This window comes from Ischnura elegans, chromosome 8 (assembly GCF_921293095.1).
Source record: "Ischnura elegans chromosome 8, ioIscEleg1.1, whole genome shotgun sequence".
In the NCBI taxonomy this organism is placed as follows: Eukaryota; Metazoa; Arthropoda; class Insecta; order Odonata; family Coenagrionidae; genus Ischnura; species Ischnura elegans.
In genome coordinates, this window is record NC_060253.1 from 24,588,984 (window position 1) to 24,615,871 (window position 26,888).

At 38.4% G+C, this 26,888-nt stretch overlaps 1 protein-coding gene across 2 annotated transcripts in view; it reads left to right on the forward strand.

Moving 5' to 3' along the window:
* Positions 1 to 26,888, forward strand: part of LOC124164586 — a 75,833-nt gene that overhangs the window by 20,960 nt on the left and 27,985 nt on the right. For both annotated transcript variants that reach the window (XM_046541990.1, XM_046541991.1), the window contains 3 exons: positions 20,775 to 20,852; positions 24,657 to 24,751; positions 25,404 to 25,493. In XM_046541990.1, the coding sequence (XP_046397946.1) occupies positions 20,775 to 20,852; positions 24,657 to 24,751; positions 25,404 to 25,493 (263 nt within the window). The remainder of the gene's footprint in view (positions 1 to 20,774; positions 20,853 to 24,656; positions 24,752 to 25,403; positions 25,494 to 26,888) is intronic.

Sequence of the window (26,888 nt, forward strand, 5' to 3'; positions counted from 1 at the left end):
AGAGGATTATTTTTTTAGAGTTAAAGAAAAGCCTACTGAGACTCTAATCTGGTGTGTAGCCCTCTACGGTGCAGAAAAATGGGTAATTTGGAAGGAGGACGAAAAAGACTGGAAGTACTCTATATGTGGGTACGAAGAAGAATGAAGAAGCTGAGATTGACGGAGAGGAGAAGGAACGACGAAGTGCTGGACATGGTGGGTGATGGGAGGGATCTTCTGGATTAGTTACGAAGGGGACAGAGAGTTTTGATGGAGCGAGTAATGAGCGGGGAGGAGATGTTAAAAACCGCGTTAGAGAGAAGAAAGTTAAGTAAGGGATGAAGGGGAAGGAAAAGATTACGATTTATGGATGGAACCAGGACCGTATCTTGGGCGGGGCAGAGGGGGCACGGGCCCCGGGCGGCAGATTTTAGCGACCGTAAAATTTTGAAAACTTTATTTAAAAAGTTATTTAGTTTTTCTAATTAGATTATTTAACTATTATCATTAATTTATAAATTTAAACAAATATAACAATTAAACTTCTTATTAGCAAACTTACGTTGTGTAATTTCAACTACCGCATCTCAAAAAATACCTTACAGATGTAAAATATTTTAGTGGGGGGGGGGGAGAGAGGGAGCGAGGGGCAAACTGATCTTCGCCCCCCTGACAAAACTCCTAGTTCCGGCCCTATATAGAACGAAAGGGAGTAGACCTAGTGAATTTATGAGGGAAGTCGAAGCTGGGAGGGTGGACAGGTCGGGGTAATCTGCAAAATCCTCATTGTAAACCTACCTTAACCTGTAGAATACTTTAATTGTAGCAATGCAAATCTGGATGTGTTATTTTCGTTCTGGCTTCCTCATTCGATTTATTACAACAGTGACTTTTATAATCCACTATGGTCAAATAAAAACTTGCACAATTCGGATTTCAATGATGGAGCATCACCATCAGATGTTATATTTCAAAGTGGGTGAAGTAAAATTTTAAATAGAAATAATGTCTATCCCATTTCCCATGCTTTAAGAAATGGTGTATGATATGGATCAGAGTTAGCTAAATTGAGTGGCTTTCTCTATAGTACGGTTTTCTTTGAATTGTAATTTGAATCAGATGTCCTTAATCTTGACTGTTATTGACTTAAAAGAATCTTACTGCATGGTGTATTCCTCAGCTAGACCCACGAAGGCCAGTCATGCTATTCTCAGAGTTTGAGTGTTTCGTATATGTGGCGACAGGCGGTGATCACCACATTGAGTTGATTTGCATTTGAATCGTTTATATTCATGGGGTAATCACCGTAATCTTTGTCTCCGGAGTGAGTGGATGCGGAATGAATGAAAGGCATCTCCGACATCTTTTAGCGCGTGCTTTATTTCCCATGATGGACTTCATAATTTCGTTTTTTCCTGTTGATCTACGACCACTGTCATTAGGTATTTCAGTAGATATCCATGCTCCAACGATTGCATGTTTTGAATTTTTACATTTTCAAATTAGCGTGTCATATTTATTACTTTATCAAATACAGAGCTTTTTCTTAGCCTTTTTTCATTATCAAACGTACATGTTCTTTATCTTTCCCATCATCCGATTCCCGTTTATTTTTCTCCATCAGTTCATTACCATTTAGCGTTTCGCAAACTTGACGCTGCGGATGAAAGCGCGATGATGTAGAACGTAATATGGACTCAGTCGTTATTTTTTATTGTTAACCAATGCAATAGAGTTAAAAAATGATGATATCCACATTTTTACGTTTTTCGATTCGACGCGACGCGTCATATCGACTACTTCTCGAGATGTTCATGTGAAATGTTGACAGGCTTACCTCTTTCGCTGATAAGTTCATGACGTCACTGACTCTTGTCGAGCCGCTCACCGCTTCTCTGCTACTTCTCGGCCACTTGAATCCGTCTCACGTGGTTCGTTTTCATTAACACTCTGATGAGCGATTTTCTCCGTCGGGTATCCGGTCACTCTGAACGACTCTATGAACCATAACGTTAATTACGTGACTAACTCATGGAAAATTGGCCGCAAGTTTTGCATTTTTTTATTTTAAAGTTATAAAAAAAGCCTGTATGTTTGAGAATTTTTGGTATAACTTATGTTGCCTATCCATCTTACGAATTATCTTATTACAACACAATTTCGGATCCGATTGAACGGACCCGTTGTGATTACCACTTGCGTTGAGGATAACTTTGCTCAGAGTAATATTCAAGAATTAGTGGGCGATGTCTCCTGTGGTGAATTTATGATACAAATCCTCGTAATGTGTGTATGTCATTGAGTTTCACATGTTGGGTTAGGCTCTTTTCGTTTTTCCACTGCTCTTTTCAGTATCCGGTAGCTGTGGATTTTTTCAACTAACCTCAATTCTCATTTCCAACTAACCTCAATTCAGGATATTTGCATCGTGCGGCCTATTTCATTGCCCCAAGGTTGTCTGCCATTGCGAAGATATCGCAGAATAATCGTCGCCAATAATTTTCAAGATCTGTTTTCATTGATTCCCTTCGTTCACACTTCACTGGCTTTAGATGTTAATTGTCTGATCACCGCTCGTTATATCTAGTTTCTTCCAACCTTTTACCTAGATATCATCGCTTTACCAGTGTTATTCAGTCCTCCCACTTGAAAATTTGATCCTTTTTTTTTTTTTTTTTGGAAAAAAACATATTTATCGATAATTTACAATCTTTAGCTTGGCGTGTGCCCCTATCAGATAAAGATCATCGCTGGAGCAATGGAGCCGTCACCTGTTATCTGTACCACTTCAATCCCATTTAGAAATCCGCTCCCAGAGAGATAGTCCTCGTCTTCGGTTGTTTTTAATCCGAGTCGATGAGGCGATAAAGTAACTACGCATGAATTTTCAATTTTCATTTATTTACTAAGTCGGCTTGTGAGATATGCGATTGAATATTTGATTTTTATCTGCTATATTTTCTGTTCAAGTCGGCCGTGTTCGAAACACGGTAAACACAAGATATTGTACTCGCAATATTATTACAGAATGGCCAGGCAGAGGCATGTTCCACGATTATTTGAGCGTGGATCGTTCCACTGCCTTTATTTTAAGTACTGTCATGAAGTATTCCCATCATGTTTCGCCTGACGCTGTTTAATTTATCACAATATTATTTTCTGGATCTACTTCAGTCTCCAGCTCATTTTAATTACAATATTTTTCTAATGGTATTCTTCCTTTCCTTCTTTCTTCCTTCTTTTCCGGTAATGCTTCCGAATTCATATGCATAGAAATAAGCTATATTCAGGGCTGTACACCGAAAGTAATATTCATAATGATGTGATTTATCAAATTCTTAAACTCTTATTCCTCACGATTGTAAATATTAAATTGTTAATAAATAGAATAAAGGGATCGCTCTCACCTCATCGCCGCACTACGGACATTTTTCAAAGCGATTACAATACGTTGGAAGTGGCAAAAAAATCAAGCTTAACCGGTGCGTGCTGAATCGGCTGGGGGCGGCCATTGTGTCTTTGCAAAGTAGTCGACCGCGTTCCAATCGCTGTCCCAAATCTTCGACGCCGCCTCCCCCGCGGCTCCAGCCGAGCCTTCGACATCTCAAGACGCTCGCTATCGCTGCTGATTGACATTTTCACAATTCTCCTTCTTCGATTGACTGATAAGAATGGGATGCGGCGCCAAAGAAATCGCGGCAAACAAGGAGGGATCCCCATTACCCCTCGCCTCTGTGGGGTCGGTCAGACGGCGATTGTCCAGTTTTCTCTTTGGGATTCCTCTCTCGCATATCTAACTCTACAGTTAATTCCACGGTTTCAGGTTACCTGTAGCCTTGTATCTCCAGCTATGTGTTTTTCCCTTTCTCTTGCAGTCTTGATAAAAATTACTTGTCCTAAAAGTTATTCGTCGAAGAGTATTTTAAAATCATTCGTGTCAGCTCATTGATTGCGAAAAAGTAATATTGCTTTCGTGGCAAACATTTTTCAATACCATACAAATATTTTGTCAGCATAGTATAGAAGGTAGAGAAAAATTGTCACGAAGTTTTAACCTCGACTCACGACTTCTAATGCTTTGCCTGCCGGAGATCGCGGTGTATCCATGGCAATCGGCAACAGGGAAAACTCGCGGCCAATCGGAGCTCTTGACTCAACAAGTCTGTCCAGGGTCAAAATTTCGTGACACAAATTTCCTCCCCCCCTGTATATAGAGGGAGAGGGTTGAAACGTGAGATCCAATAGTAAAAACTACTTTTGGTAGCGGTGAATCCGGGATAGCATATTGACCTAACTTTACCGAGCATTGACAAAATATTCCTGCTACGGTATCAAAGTTAAGCTGTGATTGCGTTATCCAAGCCCAAAGTCAGTATTGGGAGTCAAAGTGCTGAAACCCATCCAAAATTTTCCCGGTTTGGGTCTTGAAATTAAGAGAGGTTGGATAAGTAGCCATGCATACTTGCATTGCCTCCCCCTTCGTCCTTCATCGTCTTACCCCACATTCTTTCATTGCCAAATCACACGATTGTCACTTTACGCATCAAACGCGTGTGTGTATATAATAATATGTATTAAATTTGCCGATATTTATTCATTATGTTCCTACTTATGGAAGTCAGCAGCAGTCTTGTCGCTTCGTTGACAAAATATTGCCTTTTTTCTAGAGTTTTTACCGGCATAATCGTTAAAATTTTCATTTATGGACTCAAATTCTGGTTATTCCTGGCTGCAGGTCTTAAAATAAAGAGCATCATTTCTTAATTAATAAGAAAATTTGTGCAAAGGTGCATTTCTCCTTAGGACAGCCTGGTGATTATCATTTTTCCATTATTTCCAGCGTTCGCCGCTAAGTGATCCCGTATTTGGTTGGAGTCGCCAATTCCTTCATATCTGTGGTTCCTCTCTCCATTCCCTTCCCCTCATCACCCAAGAATAGACCTGGTAATTGAAATTTTCGGAGATAACTCGGCCGTGGATGGTATTTAGGCCACATGGTACTCGACCCACATTTAAAACAAAGCCAACGGATGTATTTTTGCTTTTTTGCGTTTCGCAACGTATTCGCGGAAAATGATTTGGAGTGTTACCGCCCGAGTGGATAATTGATACATTGGAACAATCTCAATGTCCAAATGGACACGGACGAAAAAAAGCTCTCCCTTCCAAGCTATGTCTTATGAAAAATTATAAGGACCCATCAACAGTAAAAATGTAATTACATTTATTCCGCAATCAAATTACATTAAGTACGAATGTAGCTCACAATTTGTTGAGTAAACTTTTTGTAGTTCCAAAATCCATTCATGGTGCTACAGACCTGAGATTGGTGTACTGTATCCCTCCAATTTTCTTTTTCCCATGCCTGTTTCTTTTTTCCTTCCTATGTTTTCCATCTTGTTCTCTTTATTTGCCTGATGTACTTTTCTCGCGACCTTCTTGGGAGAATTTTTCTTCAATTTTTTTCCCTTCATTATATTCCTCAATCCTGCAATGTCCCCTCTGGCACAGCCTATCTTTCGGTTCCTTCTTTATCGTATGTTGCTACACAGTTCCTTCTCTAATCCTATTCTGCAGTATTCTCCCACCATCTTACCCTGGTCGACCATTTGATCTTCGGCACTCGCCTCCAGCGTCACACCTCGACGGTCTTTCTTCTAATAAGATTCTCCAAAGGCCCCTGATGGACCAGCCTTTTCAATTTTCCTGGGATTCCAGTATTGCATTAATAAAATTCATTGCTTGGATACTCGAATCGTAGATAGTCAATCCTTTGACCGGAATACCTAATTCAACCTTCCATATTCCGCCATCGCATGGCATTGCCTATACTTCCAATTGTCTTAGTTCGAGGCCAAAATACTACATATTTCAATTTTTTGGCGGCTTCTGACTCACACCAAGAAAGCTGTAGCGAGACTAATAATTTTATCGCTAATCAACGCCTTAATATTTAATACAGCTGCCACCATTGTGCACTGGCCGTGATCAAAAACTCATCCTAATTGAAGGAGCAATATTAAATAATTTTAAAGGATTACCTTCGGAGCATGCTTTTTTTACGAATAGGTTTGCCCTCTCCCTTTCCTGCTGACAATAAGACATTTGCCGCACCTTTCCACGTACATAGCTTATTATGCTCGCTGGTGACAACGGTGATGAATTTAATGAAAATTGTTCCAAGCGTTCTGGACTCAAGTTGAGAGATTAAAATGAATATTATAAAATAATTGTGTTTAAACATCATTTCCTGGGAGCTGTTTAGGCTAGTGGTATCCTTCGAGCTCCCAGAGCTGAAGCAAATCATCGAAGTGCGAGGTGAGAAAGAAATTGGTTTTTTCCTTCCCTGAATGTGTGGACGCTTGCGAATAAATCCAAGGGAGCTCTACCCTCGCCAATCTAAACCAACCTTCGGGTTGAAGCACTGACATTGAGTTAGTAGACGGCTGCTCCCTCATAACCATTCAACATACAAATTCACCCTCACTACTGAAAACAGACGTTCAGTGCTGATCTACATAATTATTTATTTTTTCTTATTGATTAATTAATTTCTACCAGTACAAATTTATGTACTCTTTCGGTGCTTCAACCTACGAGTATTATTTTGACAATATTTTTGAGGATGATACTCATATGTTATTTGATTTTTATGGTAATCTCGAAAATTTTCTCGATCGATCCTAAGTTTTGTAAAACGTTCATCAAGAACCAGTTCCTGATATGGTGATTTTAAACCGCCTTCGATATGGCTAAGCCATTGTAATGTCACCTCAGTTGGGATTACTGTAGACTTAAAGATTGTAATTTTTTCATTGGGAAGGTAGTAAGTACAGTAGTAGGAGGACAATAAGTTTCAATTATAGCCACTTGCATTTCATCATTTTCATCAGTAAATCATATTCTTAATTAGAGATGAAGTCACTCAGCATTAGTTCGAAACCCGATTATCTTAATAGTGATGCCAGTACTCATGATAGGACATAAAGTGCAGGCATTGAAATTTCCGACGGGGAAGGTAATAATGCAAACGTAAAGCATTGGCGGTTTCGAGTGGGTGAAATTGGAGTTGCAAAATGTGTTTGAAGTGCATCAAGTACGCTTTCATCGAGGCACAGAGAGATCATTGTATTTATTTCTTCGATAGTGCGCACTCAGCGGTGAGATAAGCAGCAGGTAATTAGAGCCTACACGTAAGAAAGTTGCAAAACAAAGGAGAATGGGGCGTGCGTTAGGTGTTAAAGCCATGTGACAAGGATAGCTAATTATATTTTATTAAAATAGTTAATTATATTTATGTGGTCATTAAGTCATTCAAATGACGCGTAAGTTGCGGCCGCAGTACCACCTCGAGAAATTACTGAGCGTTCACGCTGAGCTACTGTGTAGTACTGCTGACTACTATGTAGCGGTCTCTTTCAGGGGGCTGTTGCACAACTGTTGTGGTAGAGCACTCTGAGCTCTCTCTCCTTCTGAATTCACCCATAGATTTCACTTTATTCATCAGAGTACTGAGTCCACGTAATAATGTAATTTTGATATTCAATGTATTGAGTCGAGTATCGGTGTAATCATTGCAGTACTCGAGTATGAAATTAAAAATCAAGAAATAATATTATATTGGCAATCACCTGAGTATTCGGGTGATATTTAACAAGTACGTATTCGGATAATTAATATTAGCCTTAGAGTCACCTCTTCCGGTGGCATAGGAACATACTATAACACCGTTTGTATCTGGATAGCCAATGGAAAGATATTAATTCTTAATGTTTGAATGGTGATTTTTTACGATAGGATCTATCTGGATCGAGTGTGGAGGAATATAGGTCGGCGCACTTTATCTGGGAGTGATTCTTCAGCTAATTGGATCAGGGCGATTGATATAGGGACGATTATGTCTACCTGGATGCATCCGGTGCGATGCTATGCCAAGGCCAAGATAAAATACTGCGAATTGATCGAAGTTGTGTTTTTCCCGCGAGCGATTTAATGTAATCGCCGTCACCTATGCATTGTCAATGAAATTGCTGGGGCTATAAATATGGACGGCCAAGAGGACACGAGCCTCCCTCCCCTCCTTCTCCGAAATTCGGAAAATTTTTATCGTTTAAGCTATAGCGCTATGACGTCATAAACTGCTGTGTACCGTGTTTCAATTCCACAGCAGTTCGTAGGCACATACAAGTCAGTGGTTACAAAACAGGCATATGACAGTTCCAAATGGCTTACACAGCAAAAAATTTCCTTGAGCACTCTCTGTATTCCTCTTCTATCTCTCCATACCCATCTGAGTGCTATCGTAATTCCTCAATTTTTAAATTTCAAAATGTAATCCGAAGATCCAAGCGTGATGGAGTGGAATTTTTCCACATTGAAAGGAGCACTTGCCATTGTCCACGTATTTAATCGTGGAAAATTGCCGGTGTTTATTTCAGTATTTTTAATTTTACATTTAAGTATAAGATGTCGTGAGTTTTCTTTATTTGCAAATACCCAGGCTAGCTTTATGTAGATCTTCGCTCTCCCAAATATGTAATTTATGAACATTTCTGTTGCTACGTTTAACATGGACAATGATCACAAAATCAGAGAAATAGATTCTAAAAGGTAGAGGTTCAAAAATCCATACTTCCCGAGAATGATAAAAGACCTCATCAGTGTTCGCCGCTAAATTAAAAATGATCTTCCGTACGACAGATCTTAGTTATTTTTTACTATTTATTACCGAATATTCCCAGGTGTACATTAAAATTTAAGCATTCCATGTTATTTCTTGAATGCCCTATAACCCATGTGGGCCAAAGCACTGCCGGACTTGTTTTTGGACTGAATGGCAGCCGGCCTCGGTGGAGGAGGGGTAAAGTCCTCGCATGACAAACAGGAGGTCGGGGGTTCGAGTCCCGCCTGGGTAAATTATCCCTATCCAGGGCATGGTTGTTTGTGTACGTTAAACTCTTAACATGTTATTATCCCCGTTGTAAAAAGCCGTATGGAGCTGTTTTCGGTGGTATGGAAATAAATAAAATCTTGATGAGACCCATGCCACTTAATTCATGTGTAATTTTGGTAGTACCTATATGCTGAGTGCATATTAGGGCAGAAGTATTCACCCCCTGCCACACACCCTGGAGGTGGCTCGTAAGGCTTCCTTTAAATGTATATTTACTTTTTTTGAGTCTCCGCTATGATCATGCGATTCCAAACGGGCAGAGCTAAAATTAGGAGGATTAATTTCTTTCGGACTCCATTGCGTGTGTTGATATTGCCTCCAAGGATGAAATTCGACATGAATTACTCTGTTAAATAATCGCATCAGATGATTATTTGTGGAAGTTGTTGACCGTCGCAAAAACACAATTGTAAACATCGCACTTATTTTAATGTTAACGATTACTATGCTAGTAGTAGTAGTTACTATTAGTGTAGTAACTACTACTAGCTTCATTATTAGTTATTTTAATTTTTCGGATGCTCAGTGCCATTTACTTGGCAATAACTTGCCAACACCGGGGTCTGTCGACGAGAAAGTAAGTGTGGAATTCGCACTTGTGTTTTACCAAGAAGATGGCGTAATCATTTATCCTATCCGGTATTCGAACCTGGATTCAGGCATTCTACCAGTTTCGACTTGGAAGAAGATGGCACGGTGGTGTAACCGGTATTATACCTGACCGGCTACCGGAAGATCCGGGTTATAATCCCGGCTAAGCTAAAACATTTTTTCATGGGGATTTCTCCCTTGGTGGCTATGACTAAGCACCCGTGCGCGTGACTGCGAAATAAGGTTCTTGTTTCGTGCAATGATTGACGTAACCGCTCCTCTTCAGCCTAGCAGCCCTCTACAGTTCGAAATGATTACACAGAAAATTGACCGGGTTACGTAGGCGAGCCACTGCACTCGCCCGACTGGTAATCCAAGGCCGTTAAGTTCGGGCGACCAACAGCTGCCCGATCCAGTCAATACACGTGACGGCATCTCGGAAGAATCTTCCTGCATCTGAACGACATCTTGGAAACATTCGCAGAAAGTAATGCTAAACTTACACTTATGGACACCTCTAACTAAGGACATTAATTCCACAGCATGGTCATCAAAATTCGTATGAGAGTACACCGTCTTGGGCACCTTTTTGTTGATAATGGCGCACAATACATTAATTTTGGTTGAACCTACTTGTATATTTTAATTGCATTTTATATTTTTATTGAGAATAAAACTGGTTATTTTGGATGTGATGTGATGAAACCGTTCCATCATAAGTAAATGTAACAGACCCTTGGTGTGTTTCGTTTTTAAGATTGCTCTTGTAAGTTGAACCTGAAATGATCTTTCATTCATGATTTATTATGAGTATACTCAATGCCATAATTGCATATTAAATTTCACAGAGTACGCCAGAATTACAAATATATGCCTAGGTAACTTAAAAAATACCATTTTTGATGGGTAGGTATTCGATGGAGTGGAACAAAATTGCCTATTTTGTATTTCCACATAAATGGCAATTTCCTCCGTTACTAGGAGATTTCCTCGTGTTCATTTAGGGAAATACATTATAAACTTTTCACAAACTCATGGAGCTCTTTAAGAGAAATACAGAGCACATGTAGGTTTTAGCGAGACAAAAGAAAGAACGAATCCTTTGGGTTGACTCTGAAATAAGTTCTAGCAAAAGATAAATAAAAATTGTGATTGACGGCGGAGTTTGATAGTGAATTTAATAATTCATGAGCTTAATATTGAGTGTTCGATGGGGCTCACTGACATTTCATCAGCTCTTATATTCTCTTGTTTCCTAAATGAAACTCTCCGTGTTGCTTTTAATGATAGCGCCTTCGAGTTCTCTGAGATCTACTAGCTCAAGCTATATCTTGGAAATTGCTCTTTGCACTTCAAAGCCATTCACTATGGAGGGAATCGGTGGTCGGCCTGTCCTCGAGTCTGTGGTAAAAAAATATAATTTTTATGTGTTGATTGGCACATTTCTAATGCATGAGCAATTAGGTTGCGACGGTTACTTTGGGTTATGGAGTAGCCCCTGATATTGGTATTTTTTACTGTGTCTCGTATAAAAGGAAGAGTCCGCATGCTTAACTAAGAGGATAATGCGCGTAAATATTAGGAAGTTTCCACGGAGTGGTGTATAGTTGTGTAAATCATTATGCAAAGTAAACAATAATGCAAATTCGAGCGCATCTTACAACTCGGGAAATGGATTTGTATGATGCATCACGTATGAGAAATCCTCTTGGAGAGAGAGCTGCGATTCTTGTTTGCGTGGATAGGATAGATTAGTTTGTTTGATCCACGATGTTTAACATCCTCCTCAGGTACCCGGTGCTGTAATAGTTACTCTCTTTGCATGCAGCGAAGGTTGTGTCCGGAATCATCTCCATCGTAATCTGACTGCACCAGTGCTCGAAGTATCACCCATCAAGTCCCCAGTCGTCATCCGAATGAATTAAATGTCTTTTAATTTCTTCGATTGGCTTTTCTACGCATTCCTTCGTCACGGACATTCAATTCTTCTGTAAGGCCAGCGTCGCATTGACGCCTTAGCATTGCCTCAAGAAAAGTTTTATTTAACGAGATGAATCACCAAATATTTACATTATTATACCCTGCTGGTGGATGGCGCGGAATTAATTAGGTTTACCGATACTGTCTTCGCTATATTAATTCATAATGTGATATTAATTCTGAGGAAATTTTCATCAGCGAATTTGTATTACGTAATTGAGAGACGTAATGAAAATGGCAACACTAACATTGCCATTCGTATGGGTACTCGACTGTGAAACGGAGACGAGCGGCTAATGTCCTGTGCTCGCTTGGAATCACGGATCCGCGTTTCTTTTGTTTTCCGCTGTCCTTGAAGCAGGAAGTATTCGAAGGGGAGGGTGCGGTCACCCAGGCACGGCACATACGATTGCCTCAGCATTGGCCTCTTCCCCAATAACCTCTTCCTTCCTGCTCCCCCCTCCCTCCGCTTCCTCGCTCTAGTCGTAAGCCATTCACTCCAAATGCACGCAGCATAGACAAGGAAGTAGGCTAGCGCAAACTACACGCTAAACTTACTTAGGTATTTTGGAGAGGATTTTTTGTCAGATAATATTCTGTGATTACCGTCCTACTATGGTGGAAAGGACCATGGGTGTAAGGTAGAGGAAATGGATTGCAGAGAAATTGAATGTGTCATTCTTTCCTCGCTTTCTACGTCTGAATTATACCCTGCGAGCCGCCAATAGGGTGTTTGGCAGGATATGACCAGCGTGCATTAGGTTCTCCACATGCACACTACATGGTTATAAGAAAACATCATTATAAGTGGACTTTCCTAAGACTAGTGTGACGTAGCTCGTCATTCGCTCTCTTTGGGGATGTGCGAGAGTACTTTTTGATCTCGAGTCGAGCGTCGAGTCGAGTATGGCGATTGTGATCCAGGCAATACAGCAATGAATGCTCCAGCATATTCTCATTTTTCCCATCCCCAATTTTCTATTCTGAATTCTTAGCTTGATGTAAAAAGGAAAAGATAATGAGGAACGTTGATATAAATCGTGTCAGAATTAGGAAATGAATGAAAATTAATGCGTTTTAAACAGTTTCATAAGTACAATTAAAATGAATTAAAATGTAATAAAACGTCGTCAATCCAATTAATATCTCTATCCAAACTACTCCGAAGAGCCCTCGTTTAAGGTATTTGCACTATTGTAATAAAGATAATATACGTAAAAACGCATTATTTGATATTTGATCCTCTCAAATTCTTAAGCAGAAAAAACAATTGTATACATGCTCAGGCAGCAGGGTTTGACGTCTCCATGTTACAGATTTACCTCCAGAAAGTTGTCTTTCGTAACACATTTGTGCGGCTGGACAAGACTTCCTCGCCAAAGTTGCAAGAATTGGGAACTTTGGGAATTTATTAAAATTGAGAATTTTTATGGATAAATTTTCTTTAATTTTTACTTTGTAAAAACAACCACATCAACTCATTTTTTGTAAAATCAAGACGGACACCAAACGAAATAAAGGAATAATCGAAAATTAATTTCGGAAGTACGTAGTATTCAAAAAGGCTAAAAGGTTGCGCTCACTTGTGACGTCAAACACCTGGAAAATCGAAATTGTCCGCTAAAACCTAAAAGTGGCATTTTTTCCAATGAAATGTTAACAATTTTTACGTATTCCTTCAGTGTTAGGGTAGAGTACAAAAGTATCTCACAAGAAAGTATGAGCGGTACCTACAGCATGAGCGGTCCACTCCGATTAAGCCGCCGGGTCGGAAGACGATTGGTCGGCCACCGCAAATGACGAAAAGGTATTCTGTGCCCACTTCCACTACTATAGTGGCTGATTGCTACATTTACAGCAATCAGAACTTATTAGGCCAAGGGACTAGAACGACTTATCGACTTTGAAAACGATATCATTACATGAGTTTCCTGATAGCGCCTCCTGCCGGCAGATTTCTGAACACACTGGCCTCGACAGTTGTGTAACCGAAACTACTCGACTCTACTCAGCATTCGCAACACTTGGTACTCGACTCGAATTTTCGAGTACTCGCACATCCGTAGCTCTATTATCCACTTGCCTTTTCATGGTGACGTATTTCTTCTCTTTTACATCCCCTATAACCTGTTCCCTATGCAACTCATTCGGGCCTGTCCCTTATCCTTCCCTTCCGCCTGTCTTTTGACTATTTTCATCAGGTCATCATACCTCAGAATGTGGTCAACCAAATTTTCCCGTCTTCCCCTTAAGGTTTTTGTAAGTCTTCTATTTTCTCCCACTCTTCGTAGCACTACCTCATTACAAACACAATAATAAATTTAACACGTCCAAAGTCATGGAGGTGTTGTGAGCTCCCGCCAAACGTGCGTCGCTCCATTCAACCCGGGACCACAACGAAAATACACTATCGTAGAAATCTAGCTATCGATTAGTAATTATTACAATATTAATTACAATTGCAATATTAATTACAATGACAATATTAACTGTAGGTTATGCAAGGTTATAATAAAGTCAAATGTACTGGTACAAAGCAACTAAAGTACTATGGAATGAAGGGTAAACAATACTCGACGATGAAGGAATGGTAAAAAATACTGTGAAAAGTATGTGTAAACAAAATACAATGCAAATTGCTAAAGGAAGTATGCTATCAGTCTTCCTAGTGAGTCATGCATTTAAATTTATGAGTTGAGAAGATGGACACATTCATGGAGAATGGCAATGGCATGTGTGCAAAGAATCTCCAGAAAAAGCCTACTTGTATTGAATAACGTCATGGGGCTACGGTATTACTTCTTATCCATCGGGCGCAGTTATCATAGAGGTTCCTATATGGCAATTACCTTCATCATAATCGCTATCCTAGTTCTGATAGTCTCCAAAGTCCTGGAAACGGTCCCAATCGAGGCGAAGGTCGCCGCCGATTCGGCGTGTGTTCAATTTTATTCAATTCACATTGTGGAGCTTTCTGACGCTTTAGGTTTTATGAACGTAGTAATTTAAGGTAAATAAAATGCACAAACAAAAAATTTGCAATAAAAATTTACAATAGAAGTAAGTTTTGGGGGTATAAAGAAAATGGGGGGTATTTTAAAGATTTTGGGGGGTATAAATAAAGAAAAAGAAATTACGAAAATCATCGGTGAATGTACAAATATTTTAAACGGAGTAGAAAAAAAGAAAAAACCTCATATGATAGCGATAAAAAAGATTTGAAATTTGATTGAAAATAGTAACAATCTGGAAAGACAATTATGAAAAGTAGCTGATATTGTATAGATAGAGTATCTTGTACAAAATACTTACTTACAGGTCTTTCTGCTCTAAAATTACAGGAGAAGTATACACACTGGGAATTGTAAGATTTTTATGGAGTTTGTTGAGTAATTTAGTTTTGAACGATATTGTGGATTTTTGTTTTCTGATATGAGGTGGCAAGGAATTCCTTATTCTATCCGCTATTACGGTGTCGAGAAATATGGATATTGGGTAGCGTGACTGTTGTCCTAAAGGAATGGTGTCCCTTGTGTTTGTGTGCACACTGTCGAAATCGCACCTTTTGCGATAGCAAACGATTACTGACGTCTTATCATATCTTATATTTGATCGTTTTCGGTCGGTTGCTTTTTCAAATAACTCGCGATTACTTTCCGAACATCCTCTTTCTTGAGTCACCATCGGGAAACACACTTTACTTGCGGAAATATACGGTATTGCGCATTCGAAGATTTCGGTACTTGAGGGACCATTTCCTGGAAGACATTTGGGACGGGTTGTAAGTTTGCAAGCTGAAATCGAAAAAAAGCGGAAAAATTTAGGACTTCGTTTTTTGAGGTAGATACTTGATGCTCTAAAACTATAATATAAGTGAAATGACTAGTTCATAAATGAATTGGTTATCAATTGCTGCATAAATTCGCTATTTTTTTTAGATACAGGCATAAATATCTTAGTAATAATAAATATCTTCTCAGGCGTTCGTTTCGACGTCGAGATGCAATTGGGAACAACACACCATTTATAATTCTTTTTTGTATTCCTGTTCTCCGTACTAGTTGAAATTTTTAGGAAGCAAACTCCACCGATTCCCGGAAACTCTCACCACGCTAAAGAAGGCGACGGAATACAGCGATACTCCACTGCGTGTACTGCCTTGTGACGCCACATCTCAATTAACATGGAGGCACTGTGTTTCAGCGCAACATGAAATTTTCCGACTTTCAAAACGTTTTAAAGTGCATACCCCAGATGCAGGAAATAAAATCGACTACACTAATATTTCTTTTTTAGTCTAAACTTTCAAATTCGGCAATAAAAAAAATTAGTGCACTTCCCTATTAAGACAAAACCTTCTGTGGAGTGGCCGTTTTGAGTTTCCTTTGAATATCTTGCAGGTTTAGTACCTGCTGACGCTTTTGAATTTTTTCTATACGATTAAAGTGGTGATTTATATAATTATGATATTTTTTCTTTATTTTATTAAAGTTTCATAGATTCGGGCTGAGTTTTGGTTCCCTTGCGTTACAAAATGACGGACTCTAATTTTACGCGTTTCTTACGTGAAAGAGAACAGAAATCGTGTTTGAAAACATGTATTTTGCGAAATTCATTTAAAGGACTTTTATAAATTCTAATAATTTTCCTCGTTCCTCCTGTATGTAGTTTCCTAGGGTTTTTTTAACCTCAGAAGAAAGCGCTTGGGTGTCCAGTGCGTCCTCTCCTCTGCCCAATCCCCCTTCCAACCTCGACCTTACGCAAAGGAAAGAGAAGAAGAACCCATCTTACTTGATACCCTTATTCATGTTTTGGTGACATAGACGCACAATTATTTTGAATTTTATTATTTTAAAGTTTGTTTTCCTGATCATCACCATAATCACTAATCATCAATCCGAAGATTGATTTGAAGCAGTTCTCCACTCAATTTTCCTTTCAGTTTCATCTTTGAACGGTTAATAAATTCTTTTGATTAACATCCTTCATCACAGTCTGTATGTATCTCATCCGAGATCTTTCCTTCAACCTGATCAACAACAATAATTTTCATCCGACTGTTGTATCTTATGATGTAGCCGATTAAGTTGTCCCGTCTTCTACGCCCGTCGTCTAATGTATTTCAGAAAATTACGGAATAATATTTACCAGTTGCGTACAAATATTTACATTTATTCACCCTATTTGTAGAATACCTAGCAGAATATCTTTTCTGGAAAAATATAATTGCACGCATTTCCTATCCATTACACTTCATTTGGCATTTAAGACTTCCAGAGACCTTTAGGGACAACATTTTCGTTTATGATGCTACGAGAGGCCCGCATTATGAAAAGCCAAGAAGTGAACTTACTTTATTTATACTTAGTAGTTGATTGTATTGTCATGAATGGAAAACTAAACTGTATGAAATCTCCCGTGTCTTTAGAGCCGAGCTATTGCAATTTGAACATTTATGGCTGGCAACGACAGCACTTTTTTTGCGCATATAACCACTAGTAGCCAGGTGCCGGCCATAACCAACTCCACGACTCCGCAACCATTCCGCCTGGGTTAATATGCGTCGTTTGGTTTACCTTTAATTTCAAAATTTCAATAACTTTGCTCTAAAGGCGGGCTCCGGACGTTTCACACGGTTCATTTTCTCATCAAAGGTTATGTTACGTACAAGATTTTAATGAAGTCGATGAGAACTACTTCTTGAAGGTTCTTTGTAAGTCCACTCACGCGTCTTTCCCTCCTAAACCAACATCACTGTCTTCGCTGCAATCACGACACTATCTCTCAGCGCCCACTTGCCTCTGAGAGACGTATTGGTGACGTACTACGTTCACCTTGGCGAAACTGTTATCAATCCAGCGTATTGAGTAAACATGTATTAGTTCCAGAAGAAAATTACTTTCCACGGATTTCGTTATTATTTTAGTTTCCCAAAGGAAGTGTCTCTGACATCACCTTATCTGACGTCCGCTCATCCGTCCCCGACAGTCTCGTCCTTCATTGCTTCATGAGTGTTTCGAAATCTCACGCACTGAGTTATCGTTAAGTATTACACTGTGGGCAGCTAATTCTTATTCAAAGTCATTGCCTCCTCGTTATTACTGTGCCTATTAAAATATTAAAGGTACAACATTACTTCACCGTGAAATTAGATAGATAGATATACAATTAATTGGTTTATGGCATGCCATGTGAGACGAAGTACATTTTCTCAAAGTCGATGCTCTGTTTTACAAAAAAAATCATTACATAGTTTACATATTACATACATACAATGCAAGATCAATGGGATACGTGGTTTATACGTACATATTAAATAATATTTTTCCATTACACCTATAGATACACATAGCACAATCGTTATTTTATAAATATTTGTACACACTTTAATAAATTATCAGCGCCGGATCCAGGATTGGGACAAGGAGGGTTAAGCGGGTAGCCTGGTGGTTAACCTCCTACCAGTAGTGGGAGTTCGAACAAAATTACCATCATATGAAGTGTAAATTAGATACCCAAGTGGGGGGGGGGCTAATGCCTCTCCTAGCCCCTCCCTGGATCCACCACTGTTAAATATTATTTTAACAGTTTTTTCACCCATTTTTACTAACTATTTTAGATTAATAATTACTTTGCCGCCACCCATATCAATACCTCACTTCCTGTATTCTGTTCAGTCTATGAATGTTCATACAACTTTTTTTTTAAGATCTTGCCGTTGAAATTTATTTCAAAGCTAAATGGAGGGAGTTCCAAACTTTTATGATGTTATTTGGAATGAATTCTGAAAGGTGGTCACATGGTGCATGGGGATAAGGAAAATATCTGGATCCGAGCGGGTGAATTGAATCGGCGTTGAATTTTTTACTAAACATTTTGAACAGATAATAGGGGGTTATATTTTCAAAATTTTACATAAAAACACTCCTAAGCTATATTTTGTCTTATATTAAACCTTAAGCCACCTCAATTGCATGAGGTAGTTATGTGTTCGTCTGTAAGCAGCTGAAATATAAAACTTATAAATGAATTTATATTCCTTTGAATTCTTTTACTTATGTGAGGGGAAGATTTAGTCAAGCTAAACAACAATAATAAATTAGAGGGCATATCTGAATAACAGAATTTTGGGTGAAATTCATTCATTATATGTTTGTAAGAAATACAATTATTTTATCATTTGTGTCGATGTAATTTTTAAAAAGATTTATACTAAAAGAATATTAAACGAGGGGGATAAATATAAATCTATCGAAACGAAAACGCATTAATTATTTTCATGTAGTAATTAACCTCTCTGGATATTTTTCAAATGTTTTCAATGAAAGCAACTGTAAATTTAGTTATAGCTTCTTTCTTTTTAAAATTTTTATTGGCCATGTTAACTCACAGAAGATTTTAAATTGTATCTCTAATTAAGCCCAGTTACCTTTTTGGCACTTTGTCCATTTTTGAACAAGACAGCGCATAGTAATTTTCCGATCGACTGAAACAGGATTAATGAAATGACTCCACATCAAAAATATTCGCGAGTGCGGAGTACGTGCCGCGTCTTGCAGGAATGCGTAAATTGGGGCAAGTCGATCGTGGTTTGCGGGACAGAAGAAATTTTTGAAAACTAAATCTAGGAATTCAGGATTTTCTGCTTCGACAGCCTCAACTTAGCGAACATAAGCCTGCTTGAGCCTACCAGCCAATGACCAATATGTAAAAATTTGACCAAACTGTACCATACTGCTTCGTAGCTAATAAAGAAAGTATTTGAAGCGGTGTGTCATCGATTTTTATGATTCTTTACTTCATGAAGAGGTTAGCTCTGGGACTACTCGATTCAAAACCAATTCTCTATTACAATTTAAACGTTGATTAAAAAATGCCAATATCGCACATGTCTTTCATTGGTACTCAAGGGCTTAGTTAGACTTTGCAGCATGCGTCAGTAAAAACTCTTCCAGGCTGTCGAAGCCAGGTGTGTTAGGTGTCATTTTCATGGGCACTTTTTGATTTGACTGCCCATATTTTTCATTAGGTATACAAGTAGAATGGTGAGGAGCCTTCACTTTAATGCATCGCTTATACATAATACGATATGTCATGCATAACTAGATGATATACATAATACAAGAGTTTCTCAAAAGTCTCATTGATACATAATTACATGTAAAGACAATTATCTACTAATGTAATTTCAATTAAAAATTCTTCGATGCAAGGGCAATATTGTCATAAGATTTCATAGATATTTGTGTATTTTCGAATGTGTTCTGTATTTTCATTATTGCTACATTAAAAGCCAATTTGTTTACTGATGAAGACCTAGGTCATATTTTGATATTTTCACAAAATAAGTTCATATTTATATATTTTTATCCTGCGTTTGTTTATCACCTTGTGCGAAAAATTCGGTGAGGCAGTGCTCGCATACCGCCGTGATACTTGAGGGCATCTGCCATAGATTACAACGGGATATTCATGAATTCATTCGTAGGTCGAGGCTACAGTAAGATATAGGGCTACGGATACGCCATTTAAAGCAAATACTTCTCTCGTATGTATTCCAAAACATTTTCGAGTGAATACGATATCTATCGAGGTTAAAACGAAAATTAGGGTACATAGAATAACATAGTGAACGCCGCCAACCAGGACAGTTGGAGAGTATTGGCACCCAAAAGAACAAAATACGACCTACTTATATTAGCATCATCGGCATCACAATCGCCAACTGTCTATTGGAGGTCGTAAAATTCTTACCTTCAATTTAGTTGACCACCGAGTCGTTACAACAAAAGATTTCATGCACTTGATATGCAATGCCGAACGGGAACGCGCGTTTCTAGGGAAACTTATTCCAGCAAATGATCTGACATAAGGTCACAAAGAGTTGATCTCGCGCTCAAATTTTGAGATGCCATGGTGGCATCAAATATGTGTGTGGACTATAGAAAGGTTCGCGACTGCGCGAATCAAAACGAAAAACATTCCTCAAATTTTATGAAGGATAACTTTTCATCCGTTTCTGCTCTATGCATATATTGCAACACGCACGGTGGCATTAATCTATAATTATCTACGCCGAATGAACTTAAATGGTTTAGTTGAGTGTTACTGCCGTGTTTGTGTTTCGTATGCAAACACCGCGAAGTGGTGCCTTATTCGAGGCTTCGAAGTTTTCAGAATTTTAGTTTTTCCGAATAACCTGTGAATAGTTGCGACATGTGAAATATCATCTTGAACATCGATTTCATTTTTTTCTTTCTTGTGATTTCAGTTGCTGTCACTAGCCTTACAGAAGCTCGGCGTGGATAATGCTGTATGGAACCTCGATAAGAGTGGGCACTTCTTTCAGGTAAGTGGAATTCTCTGGACAGAGTATGGTAAGGTATTTAGAGGAAGCGACCGACAGCTGAGGTCATTTGCGCCATAAAGGAAGGTGGAGAGAAACCCGGCGTCGGCATTAGTCTCCCTTTAAAGAAAAGGCAAATGGAAATGGAGTTAATCAAAATTGATATTTTACTTATTTTTATGACATCTGATGGTATGAAACGCTGTAAGGTTGGGTTCACACGTCGGCATTGACTGTAATAGTAGTCAACTATTAACACCTATTGCACTCGACTCGAACATGATGAAAGCGACTTCAAAGAGAGTACGAATCGATAGAAGTTATCCCATCTATTAGCGAAGCTGAAGCAGTTCAACTTTGAGTGCAGTAGGAATGGATGTTTATGGAGACATTGCTTACGGTAATTTTCTTTAACTACGCAGGCAAAAACTTTAGATATAACTCACTATTTTTAAATTTCGTACCCACGGGGGAGTAATCGTACAACTAATTGTAAGTATATGTATTTTATCAAAAGCTGAAGAATTAAAATGTTTCTCTTTCATCACCGGCATTTCTTTCGTTTTTTTCACTTCCGCAGTCAGGAGTTTGACACTCTTGGGACTCATTTGGCTTGATAAATTGAGGGAGATATCGTTTTTTATATGCTATCAGTGCAGTTAACTTTGAAGTGTTAATTCGTAAAGGATTGTTTACCAACCAGTGTTTGCGGCACCTTAAGAATGATACGTTTGTGAAGGGCCGTGGATGCGCAATATTCTTTTTGACTGTTCTACATGGAGATTGGCGAAAATAAACACTAGGAACAGCTGAAATTATATAATACTGCCGTATCTACGTATTATTTGCATCTTTAGTGTGCGATTGTCCTGATCATGAATAAGAGCTTCGTTCTGATAACGTTGCGTGTTTCTATGTAAAATTCATTATTTTAATCTATAGGAGGGAGCGCTAACTCATCGTTAAAAGTCACGAAGGTGGTGCAACTTTAAAGTATTTGAAAAATCGTATGTTCCGCTTTTAAAGTTGAGGTCTAAATCGTGATAATAGCATCCATATCTATGTCGAGCAGTGTCCTCTTTGCCATGTGTAAAACGCGAGGCGTTCCCTTTATTGTGATCTGATTTTAGGGTCACTGCTATGCTATGGTTGTGAAAGTATAGTACAGTAATGAGTACAGATTATTTCGGAATTGATAGAATCACTTTTGTAAAAAAAAAGTTGACGTGGGTTTATAGATGGCACCGATTAGCTAATTCTTACGATTTTCGTTGCTAGCTAAATTGGCATACGTCTTCAATGGCTTCTATATTCCCTCAGCTCATCGGCGCCTCTGTGGAGGGGGCTGACCTTTCCTTGGCGGAGTTGGAGAAGGGACGACAGGGCTATATACCTCCTCCACTATGAGTTGCAGTGGGTCGTAATTCGATTACTTCTCTTTGTCCACTTTCTTGAAATTTCTTCCCGTTGACCGAGCGTCTGACGTGAAATCGGGTTTTGTTGAATGCGTGGCAACGGATGGGCACTGTCTGAGCAACCAGGAAGGAGATAAGATTAGATACTTTTGGAAATTCCGATCGTACATTCCTCACACATTGTGCAATAGTAATTTAAAGATAAAGATAGATATAGACTAAAAACATAATAATAACATCGTGTTATTTGATTTGCCCTCGTTAAGTCCTCAGGGGCCAAAATGAGTAATTTATATTGGAATGCACCTTTGAAATTAAGAAGGACTTAATATTGACTTCCAGAATAGTAAAATAGAGTACTACTTATCAGGCGTATGCCAACATTAATTCATTTATTTCTCATACAATTTATGAACAACTTAAGACTGGATGGCGATACTTGGTGGAGCTTGGTGACAGGAAGCATAATAAAATATACACTGTTGAACTTCTGTGTAACATACAACAGTGAATCTTTTACAGTGTATGAAGTAGTAGTGCATAATATAGCCCCAATAATTGTTGTCGATCTCACACAAAAATGCGTAAAGCAAAATTATGGAAGTTTTTATATAATTTAACTTATTAAAATATTATGTACCTAATCTAAACGCTGTATCTTAATTCAGCTTATTAAAACCACTTGTCTGTTTCCACACTATTTTATTTTGACCTTATACCTTGACAATGGCACAAGTTGCCGAAACCATGGTCGGTGAAAATAAAATAGTGTGGAAACAGACAAGTTGTTTGAATAAGCTGAATATCAAAGATTTCCACCGCATCACGCCGGACACTGTAGCTTAAAATACCAATTAATAGTATGAGGCGTGATTTCAGTGACAATGGATACATGTGCTTCTTCTCTAATTTTCTGTATTTATTTAGGAAAAATACTATCAGGCCAGCGCATGAAATAGAGTGGGAGCTAGCTGTAGATGATTCGTGTTACCGATTGAATGATATGCTTCCAACGCTTTGATGAAAAATCATCATCTCTTGTGGACATACTAGACAGAAGTTTTTTTGGTCTAATAACTCATTTAATCAAATTTAAATTTTAAATTGATTTAAGTTTAAATTAATTTAAACATCAAATAAAGAACTTAACCTGTGATGTAAATTTTTTTATTGCTGTTGAAAATATATTAGTCTCTGGTGAGATGTCTTTGAAAATTAAGGAAAGTGTATTTTCCCTAAATTTTTGAGGGACTTTTACCTACATACTGAATGTGCATGACGAAATTGCCGCAGAAAGAACTATAGCAAAATATTGAGGTAGTAGTTCAAGGTTGACGAAAATAATATGGCTCTATGATTTTACTCTGAAGTTTAGTTTGAATTAAAAAAAAAGGAGACGGCAATCATGAAAAAATAAAGCCGTGAAATTCAGGAGATTTAAGAGACAGACCAATTTCTTTGAATTTACTACCTACTATTTAAAGCTACCAAATCCATCTCTTCAGCTTTCCCTGTAAATAGATATGCTCTACCATGGTAAGATCGCTCGAAGAGAAACGCAGGTATTAATATGTAATTGAATGATATTAATACACCAAGGATTTACTCTTTAGCGGGCAAGTTAAGATAATCGATAAATGAATGACTTATTTGCTCTTAGATCTCAAGCATGCACACTGTGCGTTGCACAGTCTAGGGTAAGAATTAATTTCTTTATTTTCCCCGGATTTTCGAAGTAAAACATCTTAAAATATGCTTTGGGGAGTATGATCGATATTCTACAAATGTCAGGTCGTTTGTTATTATAATTATAATTTTATCCTTCGACGATTGTTTTTATCAGACTATGAAGTGACCGATGAGGTCGACACGTCTTCTTCTTTATTTTTTCCCATAGACGTCTCTCTTCTTCTTCTATTCTTAAAACTGAAACATTAATCATACAAATGCGATATGTCGCTGGTATCACTAAGGACGCAGCCAAGCCGACATAATTCATCTCGTTGGCGGAAATTTGAAAAGGAAAGAGATTACCTGAAAGCAGTTAGCGAAAGAGATATATTATAGCCTCCTCTTGTTGTTTTTGGCAAAATATAATTTAATTTTGGCTTACAATTACTCCATCAATTGGGAGAAAATGACAAACACCAAGCTGTAGTCATCATACCTATCATCGCGTCCCATGATGTGTGACACAAAAGGAATTAAAGGCAGTCACAATAAAATACAGAGTAAATAAAAGAAAAACTACATTCGCACGCTCACTCCCTCCCCTGCAAATTTTTGCTCCAGTTAGTTAAATTCTGCGCAGGTCTTGTGCGCGAACCTGCTTTGAGCATAATGTGATTTCTGATTCAAGGTGGGCTTTTAACATTGTCTCTTTTTCGCATAGGTGTACTTCACTGTGGACTCAGGGGAGCCTTGTGAGGACTGCCTGCAGGTGTTAAACGAGCATGGCTTCGGAGTTCGGGCGAACACAACCGTCAGGTAAGCCACCATTTACCTAACTTAAATAGAAGACAAACACTCACGGGACTGCTTTTGTGGTGCTGCTCGTTATTTTTATTGTAAAATTATTGTTTAAAATCTGTTGCTTTAAAATACGATTTTTTCAGAGTTAACCTTTCCGAAATTTACTTACTTACTAAATATAAATACTTTTCCTCTTCGGAGGTATTTTACGGAGGTATTTTTTCATAAAAAGCATTAAGATAAATTGTTTGAAAGATTGTTAGAAAGCGTTCACCTTATAAAATCTGAAAATTTCAAGAAGATAAAACCTCTTCATCTATGTCCTAATAGTTACTGTTTCTTTCCATCATAGTCTTCTCAATGTTATGTTTAAATCAAATAGCTATATAACTACAAGGAACACAGTTGTCTTTTATCAACGGGTGTGTAATCTGGTCGATGGAGAAGTACTTTGGTTGGTAATATCTGAATATAGTTTGAAGTATGTGTTCTCTATAACGGATTAATTATTATTGTATTATGGCGGGCAACTTCTATGTGCCGCATCTTGCCAATTTTTTGTATTTTTTTATGCCAAGTTATGCCGGTGTAAATAATTGTTTTATTCGATGGAGTGAATGGAGTAGTGTGGTTAATGGCGGTGTCTCTCTCCCTCTTTCCTTTATAGTGTCATCCCTTGCACCCTCTTCTACAAGGGTCTGGAGGACGAGCCGGATGGCGCCATTGGCGAAAGCAGTACACGCGAGCTCGAACCAGAGTAAGTAAGATACATTTGCGCAGTGGTTCAACGTAAAGGTGGGTTTGGATAGGTTAGGGTAGAGATCATTCCGGTCTAACCCACTGGCGTGTACACAGGGTGCGTTCCGAAAGTAATGCAATTATTTTTTAAAAGAAATTTATTGAACACATTTGCAAAAATACTTTAAATTTTTCAAAGTACTGTCATTGGTCTCCTACGTACGAGGGCCGTTTTTTTTCAACCTCCGATGGGTCATGATCGGAATACGAAGTGATTGATTTAAAATTATTTCATTGCTAAATGTTGAGCACACTTGTGGTGTCCTTTCGACATAATCACCTCGGCGATTGAGAAATTGATCGTGCCTGTGGGCAAGCTTGTCTATACCTTCTTCATGGAATGTTGCTGCCAATGACTTCCGATGAATTTAGCCTTTGTCCTGAAGCTCATCGCCCGTTTGAAAACGCTTTCCATCTAGCCACATATTCATTAAAGCTAAAAGATTGAATTCCCCCGGCACTAGGTCGGCATTGCACGGCGGGCGATCGAAAATGTCCCACGGAAATTGCTCAAGGAGCACTTTGGCAGCATCAGCGCTGAGATGACGTGCGTTGTGATGGATCAGAACACTTCCAGAAGTCAGCATCTCTTCTTTTGTTTTGAATGGTAATGGGAGTAATGTTTCGCACTGTTACCACATTGCATAAAAGAAAAATTCTCTTTTATCGGCATAAAGGTGAAGACGTGTCAATGCTGAAGCCATTCGACGAGTTTTATGGCTGTCTCTCCGCAGTGCACGCTTGGCGTGAGAATCAATCGAGGCAGTGTAGTTAATGAGATTGCTACTAACCTTAAACCTTCAACTTACGGTCAGAAATGACTTGAGCTTGTGGTGCGGAGACACACACCATTTACAGATTTTATAACTTTTAACAATATCCTTTAACTTAAAAATTTAATGGATATCTACAAGAATTTTTTTCCTGCCATCATTTTCAGTGGCCAAGTTTGTACTTCCTTCGAATAAGAATTGATTTATTTAGATTTTCACTGGTATTTTAACGCATCGGTCGTTATGTTTTCGTATTAACCTAATCATTTTGTAGCTATATTTCCATTATATATTCTATCATATGTTTTTCCACGTAATAACATAGAAAATCAATTATGTATTGAAACTGTATTTTCGCCGTATCCTTCAGGTTATACTGCACACCTTACTCCTTGCATCCCGGCAATTTGTGTCCGAGAAAAGCGCTTTGATGGAATTTTCTTAGTTTCTGTCACGACGGTCCCTTTTCATTGAGTCGTATTGTACTTCCATAAAAATCAATTTCTCACGATCATTACTATTTATTCCATTATTTCCAACTTCTCTTAAGTCTCTAGTCGTCTTCTCCCGTTCTCTTTTAT